Below are 14,055 nucleotides of genomic sequence, written 5' to 3'. Positions count from 1 at the left end.
ATGAATGTGTATTGCTTCTTTTTTTCTTTGGTTTGGATGACGTGGCATAGAGCTCTGGTTATGCTGAATTTGTGCTCACTCTTCCAAGTCCAATTCAGGAATGTTTATTATTGCCAGGGTCTCCGATTGGAATTGTTTCGTCAAAACTGCGTTGACTGCATTCAAGCAATTGCATATTTGATCTACCAGCATCAATCACTTTGTTGTTGTTTCGGTTTTCCGCATATTACAGTTTTACTTTCAAAGATTTCCTTTCCTCATCTCTTCAGCTTTCCATCGCAAAGGGGCAAAAGTGAGGGCCTGCAGATTTGATGCAAAAAACAGGGTCATGTTTCTCAGTTTTAAAGTCCAGACAGGTAAACAGCAGCTAGTCTAGTTAGTTATTTGGTCATGTCAGCACCAATGGCAACAAAGTCCTTTTCTGTGCATAAATACGCTTTAAATAGAGGTTCAAACCCAACCTAATGTGATAGATTTAACTCAAAATTAAAGAATGAAAAGGAAATCTGGGATTTTGTATCCCCTTTTGTGTACGGCTAAAATTAAAAAAAAAAAAAAAAAACAAAACAAAACCTTATCTTCAGGGAAAAGGAAAAAGGAAACCAATTTCTTTCAAATTGGATGGAATGGGTGTTAATATGAAAAGGAAAGCTATAAATGGTGGATTACGAATTTACAAAGAGGGTTCATATTCATTTAAGTTTTTTGCAATGTGAATCACTTTCACCGAAAACCAAAGATTTTCCATTTCATATTCTTTCTGTTGTCTGCATTCAGCTTCAGGGCCCCACAGGAGAGGGACCCTCTTTGGTACTTGCCGACCCAACGCAGAAACCGAAAGCCCAACTGAAATACAAACCTTGTTCAAGAAGAAATGTCTCATCAAATTAACATTAAACACCAATTTGAAGTATTCGTTTTTCTTTTTGTGTTCGAGAAATATAATTTTGGTTGGCTTTGGCAACTAGTTATGTTGATTAGTCAATAAAAGATTGATTAATTACTTGTGCATTAATTAATCAACTAGCGTAGATCAAAAAGAGGATTAATGGGTTTTTTGATCTTTTGAGTCTTGGATCTAAAACGTGTTTCTGAGTTGCGCTATGTTTGGAAGGAAGGAAAAGAAAAAGACCCAAGATTTTATTTTTCTACTTCAAAAGGCTCATTTTCCTACCATAGAAAAAACCCCATTCATTTATTTATTTTTAGAATAAAACCCATTTAATATTGCGTATTTACAGTAAGCACAAAACCAATCGAAACTAAAGTACAAAATGAAAGCCAAAGGCCTCAAGGCAAGAACAAAAACGAAGGCAACAACCCAGCAACAGCAACAACAACGCAAGTTCCAAAGGCAGCATGGTTTTCAAAGTACCTTAAATTTGTCACCTTTTAGACACCCTTTTCTTACCTTATATGAATAAAAGCTAATCAAAATTTTCGCAATTCACGTATAAATCACCAAAACTTCTCTTTCTATAACCTTTGCTGGTAATTCTTTGGTGTCTCTTCTGGGTGTGAAGGAAGGAGATGGCAGGAATGAATGGAGGGTCCGAGAGAGAGGCATGGAGGGCTCATGCCTCGATGGCGTTAGTGCAACTCATCAATGGAGGCTATCATGTAATTACCAAAGTAGCCCTCAATGTTGGTGTCAATCAGCTAGTCTTCTGCGTCTTCCGCGATCTTCTTGCCCTCTCTATTCTTGCCCCCGTCGCCTATGTTCGTGAAAAGTATGACCTTTTTTATTCCATACCCTTTTCTGGGTTTGACTCCACTTGTTCTTTGCTATCTATCATTATAAATTGTAGTTTTTTAATGGGTCCTTTCTTTTTCTTCTTGGCATCCGTTTCGTATGGAGATGAAACTGGATATTGGGGTTTTTTTCTAGGTTCTAATGTTTTGGTTTTTATGCATTGTTTGAATCCAAAATTTGAGACTTTGGTGTTCTGTCTTAAGTTACATTGACTCTTCCAAATTTTGGTTGACCTTAAACTTAGATGATTAATCGATCTGTTCATATTAAGATGATATACATTGTATCCACAGCTAAATTGATTACCTTTGTTGGCTTGTTTGTTGACTCTTGCAATTAATTTGTGTCATTTTTAGTCGATTTAATCTAGCATCTCTGTTCGGTATGTTTACCAGCAACTTATCATTTGTAAACATATTTCTAGTTTTCTGGACGCTTGGATCGAATATATAACTTTTTGGGTCATCTTGTCTCACTTTGCTGCAGAAGGATTCGACCTCCTATGACTAAACGCCTCCTCCTATCATTCTTCTTTCTTGGGTTAACTGGGTGAGTATTGCTCTCTAAACCTTCCCAATTGATCTGGCAATATATTATCTGCGTAAATTGTGCCTGATAGAACTTCCTGCTAGCCAACTTATCCAGTTTTGGTAAATTGGAATAGGATATTTGGCAATCAGCTTTTATTTCTCATTGGTCTGAGCTACACAAATCCAACTTATGCTGCTGCCATACAGCCTTCAATTCCAGTCTTTACCTTTCTCTTGGCTGTGATGATGGGGTAATGGCAATAAATTCATACTTTTTTTTTTTCTAAATTTTGTTTGGTATTGGTTAATTTCTATAAACACAAGCATATATTTTGATGCATGTTGCTTTTTGCCATATTTTGTATGCAATTATACATGCAGTACAGAAAGAGTGAATTTGCTCAAAACTGAAGGTCAAGCGAAGGTTGGAGGTACCCTAATCTGTGTTTCTGGTGCAATATTAATGGTTCTGTTTCGTGGTCCAGCTTTGCTTGGACACAAGGATGCAGACTTTTCTGCACATAATGATATAAGCGCCAGGGGTCAACCAGAGCCTGCTGGATGGCTTATGTCTAGTTTTCTCGAGTATGGACTTGAACATTGGCATATTGGAGTTTTATGCCTGATAGGGAACTGTATGTGCATGGCTGCTTTCCTGGCCATTCAGGTATGCCATCATGTGGTTGGTTTTTGGATAATTTAAATTATTTCTGTTTTTATCACTCCTATCAACTAATCCTCATGTAAGAGGTTATTCCCCTTTTTCTATAATTAATCATGATAAATGAATCAGGGCAAGCTTTGTTCTTGTAAAAGCTGTTCTTTGCTTATAGTATATTAAATTCCATATCTTATTTGCTGGAGGGAACAAACAGAAATCTCTGTTTGAGCAACATAAAGAGAATACGGTCCCTGTGGTGATGAATATGAGTTCAGATTTGATATGCAATTAGGTATTCAAGCAATATCTACCTTTTGCTTGTTGGTTTTCATCAGGAGTGATGGAAGTGATTCGTATACATTTTCGTCATTAACATTTATATTAAATTTCCTGAAAAATAGTGCTGACTTATTTCAGCATTAACATTATAATTTGAACTTTGCATGTGTATTTTGTTGTAATTAATATATGCTTATTTACTGTTTTTAACAATTCCAGGCTCCAGTTTTAGCCAAGTATCCTGCCAACATTTCTGTCACAGCATTTTCCTATTTTTTTGGTGCTGTATTGATGGTAGCAACTGCATTCCTTATGACCAATGAATCAACAGACTGGAGTCTGACACAATCCGAGCTTTTTGCGGTCTTGTATGCTGTAAGTTTCTTATAGATTTTATATTTTCTCGAATCTTAACAATTTTACAGGTTAATTCATTAAAAGACTAGCCATTATTAAAGTTGTGGCTTTATCTGAGTTTGAAATGTTATTTGATTTTTTCTTTTTTTAATTTATCTTTTGGGTTAATGCTTGATATGCTAGTTTAATGGCCAAGATCTCATTCTTGGTCTTGGTTTAGTTTTTTATTTTTTTAGTCCTTTAATTGTATAGTTTAATTTTACCTGGTGGAAATGAAGGAAATGGATTCATGTTAAAGACCATCTAGTTTAAGAACCCAGCGTGCTAAGTTGGGTTGATTTGTCTATTAAGTGTTAGGAAAAGAAATTAATAGATTTAATTGGAATAAGAAATGATAAATGATAATTACAGTAACTCCCCTGATGTTTTCTGAGAACACGCTTTCATCCGTATAGTTTGACCTACACTTACCTCCTCCTTGACACATTTTAGGCACATATATAAGGGTAAGAAAAGTTGTCATAGAAGGTGGTAAGGCACTTACCCTGTTGAAGGCAAGTAAAGGGAAGAGCTTGATTTCTTGGAGAGAGAAGTAGTAAGAGACATAGGGTTCAATAAGGAAAGTGTTAGAAAACTGATGGTAGAAGGGGGTCAGCTTGGTTTTTTCAAAATGTAAGAATATTAAATATGGTTAAACTGATTTGTGCTGTCCATGGGATCTATATTTGGATTTTAGAAGCTATCTATAATGGATGCTGGAATCCCTTCTGATCACCTAATTAAAACACGTTAAATTTAAAAATATGGCATCACATGTAAAAGTAATGTATGACAGTACTAATTATGTATAAAACTTAGCTGCCTGCGAAATAGGTAAACCTGAAGCTATGGATATATTGCTTTTGCAGGGAATTGTTGCATCGGCTCTTAACTATGGAATGCTGACATGGTCGAATAAGATCTTGGGGCCTGCTTTAGTTGCTCTTTATAATCCACTTCAACCTGCAGCATCAGCTTTTCTTTCAAGAATTTTCCTCGGAAGTCCAATTTATTTGGGAAGGTTTTACTTCTGTCTCTTCCACTACAAATTATAACTTAATATCTCACCGATTACAAAGATAACAGGCGTAATTTTCTTTACTTCATTACTATTAACTCCAAAAGCTGGTCTGAACTTATTTGCTTGTCTTTCATATCTTGTGACAGTGTTATCGGGGGGTTTCTAATAATTGCTGGTCTATATATGGTCACTTGGGCATCCTACAGAGAAAAACACACAGCTGTCGGGATCGTGCCTCAGGTTGTTCGGTCCTCTGAGCCTCTCATTCACAAAGATGCATCAGTCAACAAGAACCCGTACCAGAGAGGACACATTTTCTCAGGGTCATCCATCTTATTACAAAAACCAAGTGATTAATTATGTAATTTAGATGTGATGTAAGGTTTTATAAGATCTTTTTTGAAACAGCTATAATATACTGAGATCAAATGGTGTCACTTGGCATGTGTTTCAACTTTGATTGGTAACAGAAGAGAGAAAAATCATTGAATACATCTTCAAAAGGCAACAACATAGGACATGCTGAGGCTTTGCTGGTTTGCTCCTTCATGCTGTCTTATTTTGTTCTAGGAAACTCAGTTTTTTCACACTTTGATGACTTGTAAACTCAATGCAATAAATTTATTTTTCTTGGATTGGCAACTTGAGGGCTCCATTCCTGAGCAGAAGCCAAAGCCTAATGGCAAATATTCCCAAAATCTTAGATTACAAGTAATTTCTATAATACATTAGTTAATTAAAAGTTCATTACTTGATTCATTAGAATCGACAATGAGCATTACAAAAAATTGAGATAACATTTATTACCTAATTCGGGCTCTAATTCCGAATTTTCGTCCCACTTTTAACAATGTAGCAAAATTGTAAAATTATCAATGGCAATGGAAAGCAAATAGGGAAGAATGGAAAGTGAAAAGTACTTCATGAAGAAGAGAAACAAGAAAGACGTGATGGAGAAGTTGACTAACGTTAACAACATGAAGGGGTCAATGTAGAAAAATTGGAAAAAGACAGGGTAACTGATGGAAATACAAGGGAGAGGTGATAAGCAAATGAATTTTTTATATAACTGAAAAATTACTAAAGAATAAAAATGAATGTGGGAAAGGCTTAATAGGTAACCTTTTCTATTTTGTTCCCTGAGACGGTAGGAACTATATATATATATATATATATATATAAAATCAGAAATCAGAAACAGAGGGGAGAGTCACCACAGAGAGAGAGAGAGAGAGAGAGAGAGACCCAAAGGCCAAAACCTCTTCTGTTTTCCCTTGGATCTGAGACAGTGAATCCCAAACTGACAGCAGTGGCAAATATAAAACAGTTTCGGTTCTATTTTGGTTTGTTTATTTGTACAGATTGTAAAGACAAGGCAGAGATCTGGGAACTGCCGCAATCTCAATCCAAAGTCTTATCGACTCGTGCCTGCAGGTATTCCTCGAACTTGGTTTTGTCGTTCAGTCATACTAGAATTTATTCAGTATTCAAGATCAATCTGTCTTTGCCCACCCTCAACATCTTGGATAAATTTTAGAACATGATTTCTTCAATTCCCGTGTTTGTTTGTCTGTCTCCGGCACCAAACGCTTTTTGGGTTCTTTCAAATGTATGCAAAACACCAATCTTTTGTTTTGGGAAGAACCCCAGAATTGAACAAACATTGCTGCATAATGCGTTTCTGAGTTGGCCATATCGATTAATGTTTCAAACTTAGATATCCTTGTTTGGCGACTTATTTCATATATGCACGACTGATTCGATTTCATCATTGGATTTTGGCTGTTAGGATTCGTGATAATTGGTGGTACCTACTTGGCTGCTGCATTGTGATACCTCTGTCCATGCAGTGACAATTTCACCAAATTCGATGTGATCATTGAATTGAATTACATTGCAAGTTTGATGTTGGCTGTTCTGGCTAGTATGCAAGCACCAAGGAACGAAAATTATATTTTCTAAATTTCGACATTGGCAAGATATGCCCTATGAAAAGTTATCAAATTTGATGAAAAACAGAAGAAATGGTATTTAGTAGAATCGCAGAAACAATCTCTGGTGCATCGAATCTGTTATCTGCTACACAGTCTTCTGCAGCTTCATATATGTCGCCTGCATTGTCACTGCAGGCAGATAAAAATGCTGCCCATGGGTTTGGTTTTGTCAACTCTGGACACAAGAATAATTTGCGCCTCTCCTCATCACTCCAAGATTTCTCATCATATCACCGGCTTGATCCAGAAGCAGCTGATCTTATTTCTGAAATTGATAAGAGCATGACCTATACAAGACCCCCTCTACAGCGAGAAAATGCTGGGTCAAGTTTCTCAAAGGAGAGGGGTTTGCCTGGTGGAACCCCATTTTTGCGCAGAAAGTGGGTGCGACTAATCATTGTTTCCTTGTGCCTGCTTTTGTTCATTTTTTTGACATATATGGTTTGCATGTATATCTATTCAAATTGGTCTAAAGGGGCCTCCAAGTTCTATGTTGTTCTTGATTGTGGAAGTACGGGAACTCGAGTTTATGTTTATCAGGCATCAATTGATCACAAGAATGATGGTAGTCTGCCTATTGTCATGAAATCATTAACAGAAGGTCTTTCTAGAAGACCGAGTTCACAAAGTGGACGTGCTTATGATAGGATGGAGACTGAGCCTGGCTTTCATAAGTTAGTGCATGATAAATCTGGCTTGAAAGCTGCCATAAACCCACTTATTTCATGGGCAGAGAAGCAAATTCCTGAACATGCACATAAGACTACTTCTCTTTTCCTTTATGCTACAGCTGGTGTTCGCAGGTTGCCAAGTGCTGATTCAAAATGGCTTCTGGAAAATGCCTGGTTGATACTAAAGAATTCACCATTCTTGTGCCGCCGAGAGTGGGTTAGGATTATCAGTGGGACAGAGGAAGCTTACTTCGGGTGGACAGCCCTCAACTATCGCACAGGCATGTTGGGAGCCACACCTAAGAGGAAAACATTTGGTGCACTTGACTTGGGTGGATCATCATTACAAGTTACATTTGAGAATGAGAACCATCAACATAATGAAACCAACTTAAACCTTAGAATTGGAGTGGTTAATCATCATCTTAGTGCCTATTCTCTCTCAGGCTATGGTTTGAATGATGCATTTGACAAGTCTGTAGTTCATTTATTAAAGAGGCTCCCAGATGGCTCCAATACCAATCTTGTTAATGGAAAGATAGAAATTAAACATCCTTGCTTGCACTCTGGCTACAATGAACAATATATCTGTTCTCAATGTGCTTCTAAAGACCAAGAAAATGGAAGTCCTGTAGTTGGAGGGAAAATTTTGGATAAAGGAGGAAAATCAGGAATTCCTGTGCAGCTTATCGGTGCTCCAAATTGGGAGCAATGCAGTGCAATTGCCAAAGTTGCTGTCAATTTATCTGAATGGTCAAATCTATACCCAGGGATTGATTGTGATTTGCAACCTTGTGCTCTTTCTGATAGCTTGCCTCGTCCTAACGGCCAGTTCTATGCTTTGTCTGGCTTTTTTGTGGTATATCGGTTCTTCAATCTGTCTTCAGATGCTGCACTTGATGATGTACTGGAGAAAGGTAGGGATTTTTGTGAAAAAACCTGGGAAGTAGCGAAGAACAGTGTCGCTCCACAGCCATTTATTGAACAGTACTGCTTTAGAGCACCATATATAGTATCACTGTTGAGAGAGGGTTTGCACATCACTGATAGTCAACTTGTCATTGGTTCTGGAAGTATTACATGGACAAAGGGTGTTGCACTGTTGGCAGCTGGGAAGTCATTTTCAAGTAGACTGAGGCTTCGTGGTTATCAAATACTGCAGATGAAGATTGATCCAATAATTCTTATTGCCATTCTTTTCATGTCACTGATTTTGCTTGTTTGTGCTTTATCATGTGTTAGTAATTGGATGCCGAGATTTTTCCGGAGACCATATCTCCCTCTTTTCCGGCATAACAGTGCAGCCAGCACATCTGTTCTTAATATACCATCTCCTTTCCGGTTCAAGCGCTGGAGTCCTATCAACTCTGGTAAGATCTCTTGTATGACTTATTCTTTGGGCATATTTCTGCCACTTTTATTTGCTTTGTTTTCCATGGGAGAGGAATTCTAGTACTTTAACAGTCTTCTTTGTTGGGATTCCTTCCACAAAGGCACCAATCAAGTTGTATGGTCACAGTAGCTTATCTGAATAATGCATGCACAGCATGTTCCAAAAAAGGCTACAAAAATCAAGGATGCTGATTTGTTTTGAGGTTCTTGAAACCTGATGCATGCCTCCTTTTTGTAGGGATTTGAAATACAATAATTTGGATCAGATAGTTATCCCAAGCTATTCTTGTCAGCACATAAGGGATACTATTTTAAATTTGCTTGCCACAGGATCCATGATTCTGAACTTATATTTATTGAACTTGACGTGTCTGAGTAGTATGTGAGCCTAAATGAATCATCTTCGTAGTAGAAACTTTTCTATAAATCACTTTGTTTTATTAGTGCATGTGTACGTTCTGCAGATGCTCTGTGGATGCTTACAAGTTGCAACTCTAATGTTGACTACCTTTGAAGATTAAAATCATTAATAAGCAATTTATATTGTAAATACTATTTTATTGAATTTATCTCCTTCATACCTTCACTGTAAAGGGTCTGAATGTTGTTACTCTGAATGCACTTCTTGTTTTTGGCAAGTCATTACGATCTTTTCTATGATCCTTGTTCCATCTTTAAAGGAAATGCCATATTTGTTTTGTAGGGGATGGAAGAGTTAAGATGCCCCTAAGTCCAACAGTTAGTGGTTCTCAGCAGACACCATTTGGCTTGGGACATAGTCTTGGCAGCAGCATCCAGCTCACAGAGTCTTCCTTGTACCCGTCAACCAGTAGTGTGTCACATAGTTATTCCTCCAGTAGCTTGGGGCAGATGCAATTTGACAGTAGTAGCATGGGTTCCTTCTGGTCCCCTCACAGAAGTCAGATGCGACTGCAAAGTAGGAGATCACAGTCTCGAGAAGACCTTAATTCCTCACTAGCTGAGACACAAATGGTGAAAGTTTAGGGATTGCTTTCCGAAGTTTTGGTATGCTTATATCTTCTTCTATTTGCATCTTACCTTATAGGAAAAAGACATGAGAAGTTTTTAAGATTTGTTTTCTCGAGTTAATTCTTAGCATTCTTTCTGTAACATACAGAACTACAGTTCAAAAGCAAGTTAACACATTCATTTGTTTTTACCATAACGATGTTAGTACTGCTCAATCAAGGATGGGACAGTGTCTTTTCTTGACTCTTATTTGTCTCTGACTCTCATTACCATGCCTGGACCCAAAAGTAAATTATGATCAGATAAAACAAAAATCTTTGCTCATCAGAATTAGTTCTTTTGGATCTAGCCTATGCTACGTTTCTTTTATTTTGAATTTAAGATAGTAATAGAACGAAATTAGTGCTTTGTACTTTGTTAATGAATTGCATTGAATTCATTCCAGATGCTATCAGCATTACCGAATTTATGTCAAGCGGGATGATTCTAGGCTAATGATGAGATGGTCTGGTCATTGATTCCTCTAGATTTTGCTCAGAACGGATTCCAAGACTTGTTAACTGGCTCCCCAATTTACCTGGGTTTTAAGTGCACATCGTTTTTGAGATTTCGAGCATTGGTTACCATTCTTATCCTCATGGGCTAGGTACTGACTTGTTCACCCTCCTCATCAGACAATAATTTGAGCTCTACCTCTCTTCCAAGTAAATTGCAGCCTAACTGGACAGGCCTGATGACCATCATTACCTGAAGCATCGTTCTTAATCTTATCAGAGCTAGATCAATAGTTTCTCTACACTGTTTTCCTTAGTCTTGAGGACTACCAGAAAAATTTTCTTGTCATTGATTATCAGCAAATGGTGATATGAGAAATGATTAAAGATCTGAAATATATGAGAAGAAATTATAGCATCATATACAAATCCCATCTTATATTTCGCTCATAGATTGCATCGCAAATGATATTTTCCCTGCAGGTGAGAAATCATCAGCTTTTGCAGGCCAAGAATGGGTCTCCCCATAACCATAAGCCTTCAGCTTTGATTTTATCCTGTATGATGCAAGAAAGATATGCACCCCCCGTCCACTTGCAAGAAAGATAGGCTTTTTGTGCAGCTGCTGGCGTAATCGGAACAAAGCTGAAGGTCCACAGCAATTGAGCAACGTGCATAAATAAATATAATCATTTCTTGTTTTTTTTTTTCTCGTTTGGTTATAGAGATAACACGATAATTAGTAATAATGTACTAAGAATAGATATTAATCGATTATTTTGTTTTTCGACAGTAAAATAAATTTAAAATTTAAACATGATGACTCTTTATAATGTTATCTTAGAATAAACCTCCTAACTGAAAAAAAAAAAAAAAAAGACTTGTAATAATTACACATCAGTAACCTCGATTGATGCTATTCAAAATGTTATTACCTTCTTAAGATATGGTGATTGCAACTCTGAATCAACTTTATCTGCTTCGAAATTTATCAGAACAGCTACAATAAAATGGTAATTTAACTCATCAGACGGACTTCTCATCAAGTTGTACGTTTTCTTCTGTCAATGAAAAGTCCGTGGAAACCGTACGGCACCCTTTGGGGCAGCTTCACCGCTGCTGCAACGTCAAGATCAGCCGACTATGCATCCATCACCAGCAGACTTGATTCTTCCGTGTTTTCATTGTGAACAAATGGCAAAACATAGCCGTCATCCTCCGCCGCTTCTGGATTTCCGGACTCCTTTGCTACAAAGAAGGGTTCCCCACCATAGCACCCTGCTCCATACATCCGGCTACCCACTGTGCACTCCTCCAATTCTCCTTTTGACACGTCCAATTTCACCACTCCTGAAATTTTTGGCATTGGATCGCCTACTGCTGCGTAAACGTATTTGGTTTTATTGGCTACGTATGCTGGATTGATCACTGCGAAGTCTAGATTTCTCGTCGAAATGGGCTGCCTTGTTACTAGCCTTGTCTTTAGGTCAAGTCCTTTCTCCACCAGGGCATGTACAAGGTCCATTCTCTCCAGGGTGTGTTCTACTGATAGTATGTTCGGTGCTACCATGACTATGGCATAGCCATCATCCTCATCCCATGCATTGATCACGTGTATAGGATTGAACCCTGGTGCATCAAACCATTTCATTTCTGACTCGTCTTTTGAATACCGACGGATGATCCCAATTCTAGGCACTTTAGTCAGATCTGAACTCACTGGAGAACCCGATCCAAGTATTATTTTCATGGGATTTATTCCTATTTGTATGTCAGCAAAAATGGCATAGTTCTTCGTGATTGCGAAGTCATGGAAGAAAGATGGAGTGACCATAGAAAAAATAGGCACATCTGGCTGTTTGATTCCATTCGGATCAAAGTAGAAGTGCGTTAGAAATGGGCGAAATATGGGGTCATAACGGAAAGCAAAGGTCTCACCCGTGTCAGGGTCTAACTTGGGGTGGGCAGTCATGCTCCTAAACAGCTTCCCATCAAAATCATGGCGACCCAATGTTTCTATATCCCCATTGGATGTCAAGCGTAAAGCATAGGGTAGATCTGACTCACCAAGTGCATAAAGACGGTTTCCAAACAAGGCCAAACTAGTATTTGCCAGACCAATGCCCTTTGCAGGATTGTACTGACCAGTTAGAATTCTAGCAGCATAAAGAGTAAAATGGGTGGCAGACGAAGTTAAACCGTTAAAGCTAGACAAGAAACTGGGAACAATGGGGAATCCAGCCTCACGCTCAGCGTTGTACTTGTAGGTCTTGACATAACGGCTACAGAGAGTGGCTCGTCCTTTGGAGACTCTAACACAGTGCACCATCCCATCGCCATCAAAGAGGTGGTACGGACCACGAGGAAGGTACCGAGGGTTGGGACCATTGCGGATGTATGCACCATCCAGGCATGGTGGAAGGGTCCCTTGTATTACCTCACACTCTGTTGGAGGAAGCTCATCAACTGGGGAAAAGTTCCCAGCAAGCACGAGCCTGGGATCCAGAGAGGGGCTGAGATCAGGGTATATGAAGTTTTCTAAAGTGTCACGAACCGCATTGAAGATGAGTGTAATTGCTGTTGATGGAGCCATGATATTCTTGAGTGGTGAAAGAGGTGTTGCTGGCGATGCAGTGTTTGATAATTTTGAAGTTGTGGCAGAGGAATTCAGCTGTTTTCCCTGAATTCTAACGGAAAATATGTAGAGTTGAGGAGGTTGGGAAACAATGGGTGTGGATATGGCGGTAGCATTGCTAGGAGCAAGGGATTTGGGGATGAAGGTGGAGGACAAGGCATCCATGTCTGCTGTTGCTGCCACTTCTTCCCCGGGGGAGACTTCCAAAAACTTGCAATACTTGTTGCGCTTGGAGGAATCGATTTTTCAATAAAAGGCAAAGCAAATGTAAAGACAAAGCACAGCCTTGGACGTGCACCCCCATTCCCAGTAAGTCTCTGAAGACACAGAGACCTACTGTGGCCGCCGATATTGCCTCAAGGCCTTGGATAACATGGATAACATTTAAAACATTAATTTTTTCTCGATCAAATATAAAGTTATTAAAATCAACCTATGGGCCGCTGACAAAAAGAACAGAACACGGTTTTGCTTGCATGCGAATATCATTGTACAAATGCATGTCCTTCTTCATCAAAAAACAAATGCAAAGAACGTCTATGCTTCAGCAAATTGGGATCTACCAACCAATTGCCAAAAGCGCACACCCATTGTCCTTTGAGCATGGGAAAGTTGTCATCCCCATTTGGGAGAAACAAATTTTATAATTCAGTCTTCAAAAGATAAACCCTTGATAGTTAGATTTTTCTTTTGAAATTTTAATCCAAATTTATATTTACAGTTATTTTTATTTATAAATATTATTTAATCTCAGGGTTCTATTTATAATTTCTACTTCAAATTAAACTTATATATACAGTTATTTTTAATTTTGTTTTTGTATATATATAAGCTTGTATATACGATGGTATACACAAATGTGTGATCATTATTTTTCGTATATACATGTATCGGATGAATGAAGCTGGAAGTCTAGGTTCAAGGAACAGGACAGAGTAGAGAGCAGGATGACAAACTGGTAAATCAATACTCGTATGGTTATTGCTTATATTTTGAATACGGCAGCAGAGCAGAGTAGTGTATAATTGCCATACTTTGAACCCTTGCAAGCCTCTGGGATGAAATTTAGAATCGGCATGCAAAGACCAGTAATCCCCTGCGTAACGTATGCTGATAGGGCCTATGACCTCGTTGATACCTGACCAGTTGCGTCCTACACATAAATAATGATCCAGGCAACATGGCACTAGCTATGGGGACTCGTAATCTAGCTCAGGGAACAATGACTTGATTGTTAAA

The 14,055-nt window shown here is 38.3% G+C and overlaps 2 protein-coding genes and 1 pseudogene across 4 annotated transcripts; 2 read left to right on the top strand and 1 right to left on the bottom strand.

Annotated features, from left to right (window-relative positions):
• The first annotated feature begins 1,254 nt into the window (after positions 1–1,254).
• Positions 1,255–5,214, top strand: UMAMIT2 (nodulin MtN21 /EamA-like transporter family protein). The gene is made up of 7 exons (XM_007040785.3): positions 1,255–1,730; positions 2,240–2,302; positions 2,418–2,534; positions 2,665–2,950; positions 3,443–3,598; positions 4,489–4,640; positions 4,787–5,214. The coding sequence occupies exons 1-7, from the start codon at positions 1,531–1,533 to the stop codon at positions 4,995–4,997; spliced, it is 1,185 nt and encodes a 394-aa protein (XP_007040847.1). The 5' UTR covers positions 1,255–1,530; the 3' UTR covers positions 4,998–5,214.
• Positions 5,215–5,825: 611 nt separating this feature from the next.
• Positions 5,826–10,998, top strand: LOC18606901 (GDA1/CD39 nucleoside phosphatase family protein). Of its 3 annotated transcripts, XR_001927238.2 has the most exons (5): positions 5,826–6,074; positions 6,430–8,675; positions 9,401–9,723; positions 10,133–10,333; positions 10,665–10,998. XR_001927238.2 is itself a non-coding variant. In XM_007040784.3 (4 exons), the coding sequence occupies exons 2-3, from the start codon at positions 6,665–6,667 to the stop codon at positions 9,700–9,702; spliced, it is 2,313 nt and encodes a 770-aa protein (XP_007040846.2). In that variant the 5' UTR covers positions 5,826–6,074; positions 6,430–6,664; the 3' UTR covers positions 9,703–9,723; positions 10,665–10,998. The 3 variants fall into 3 exon arrangements, 2 of the variants coding, with proteins under 2 accessions (XP_007040846.2, XP_007040845.2); XM_007040784.3 differs by lacking the exon at positions 10,133–10,333; XM_007040783.3 differs by lacking the exon at positions 10,665–10,998 and having other exon boundaries at positions 10,133–10,610.
• A 221-nt stretch (positions 10,999–11,219) lies between these two features.
• Positions 11,220–12,981, bottom strand: LOC18606900 (putative carotenoid cleavage dioxygenase 4, chloroplastic pseudogene; annotated as a pseudogene).
• Positions 12,982–14,055: the final 1,074 nt, after the last annotated feature.

This window comes from Theobroma cacao, chromosome 3, assembly GCF_053813885.1.
Source record: "Theobroma cacao isolate CCN51 chromosome 3, ASM5381388v1, whole genome shotgun sequence".
In the NCBI taxonomy this organism is placed as follows: domain Eukaryota; kingdom Viridiplantae; phylum Streptophyta; class Magnoliopsida; order Malvales; family Malvaceae; genus Theobroma; species Theobroma cacao.
This window is presented reverse-complemented; position numbering and strand designations above follow the sequence as displayed.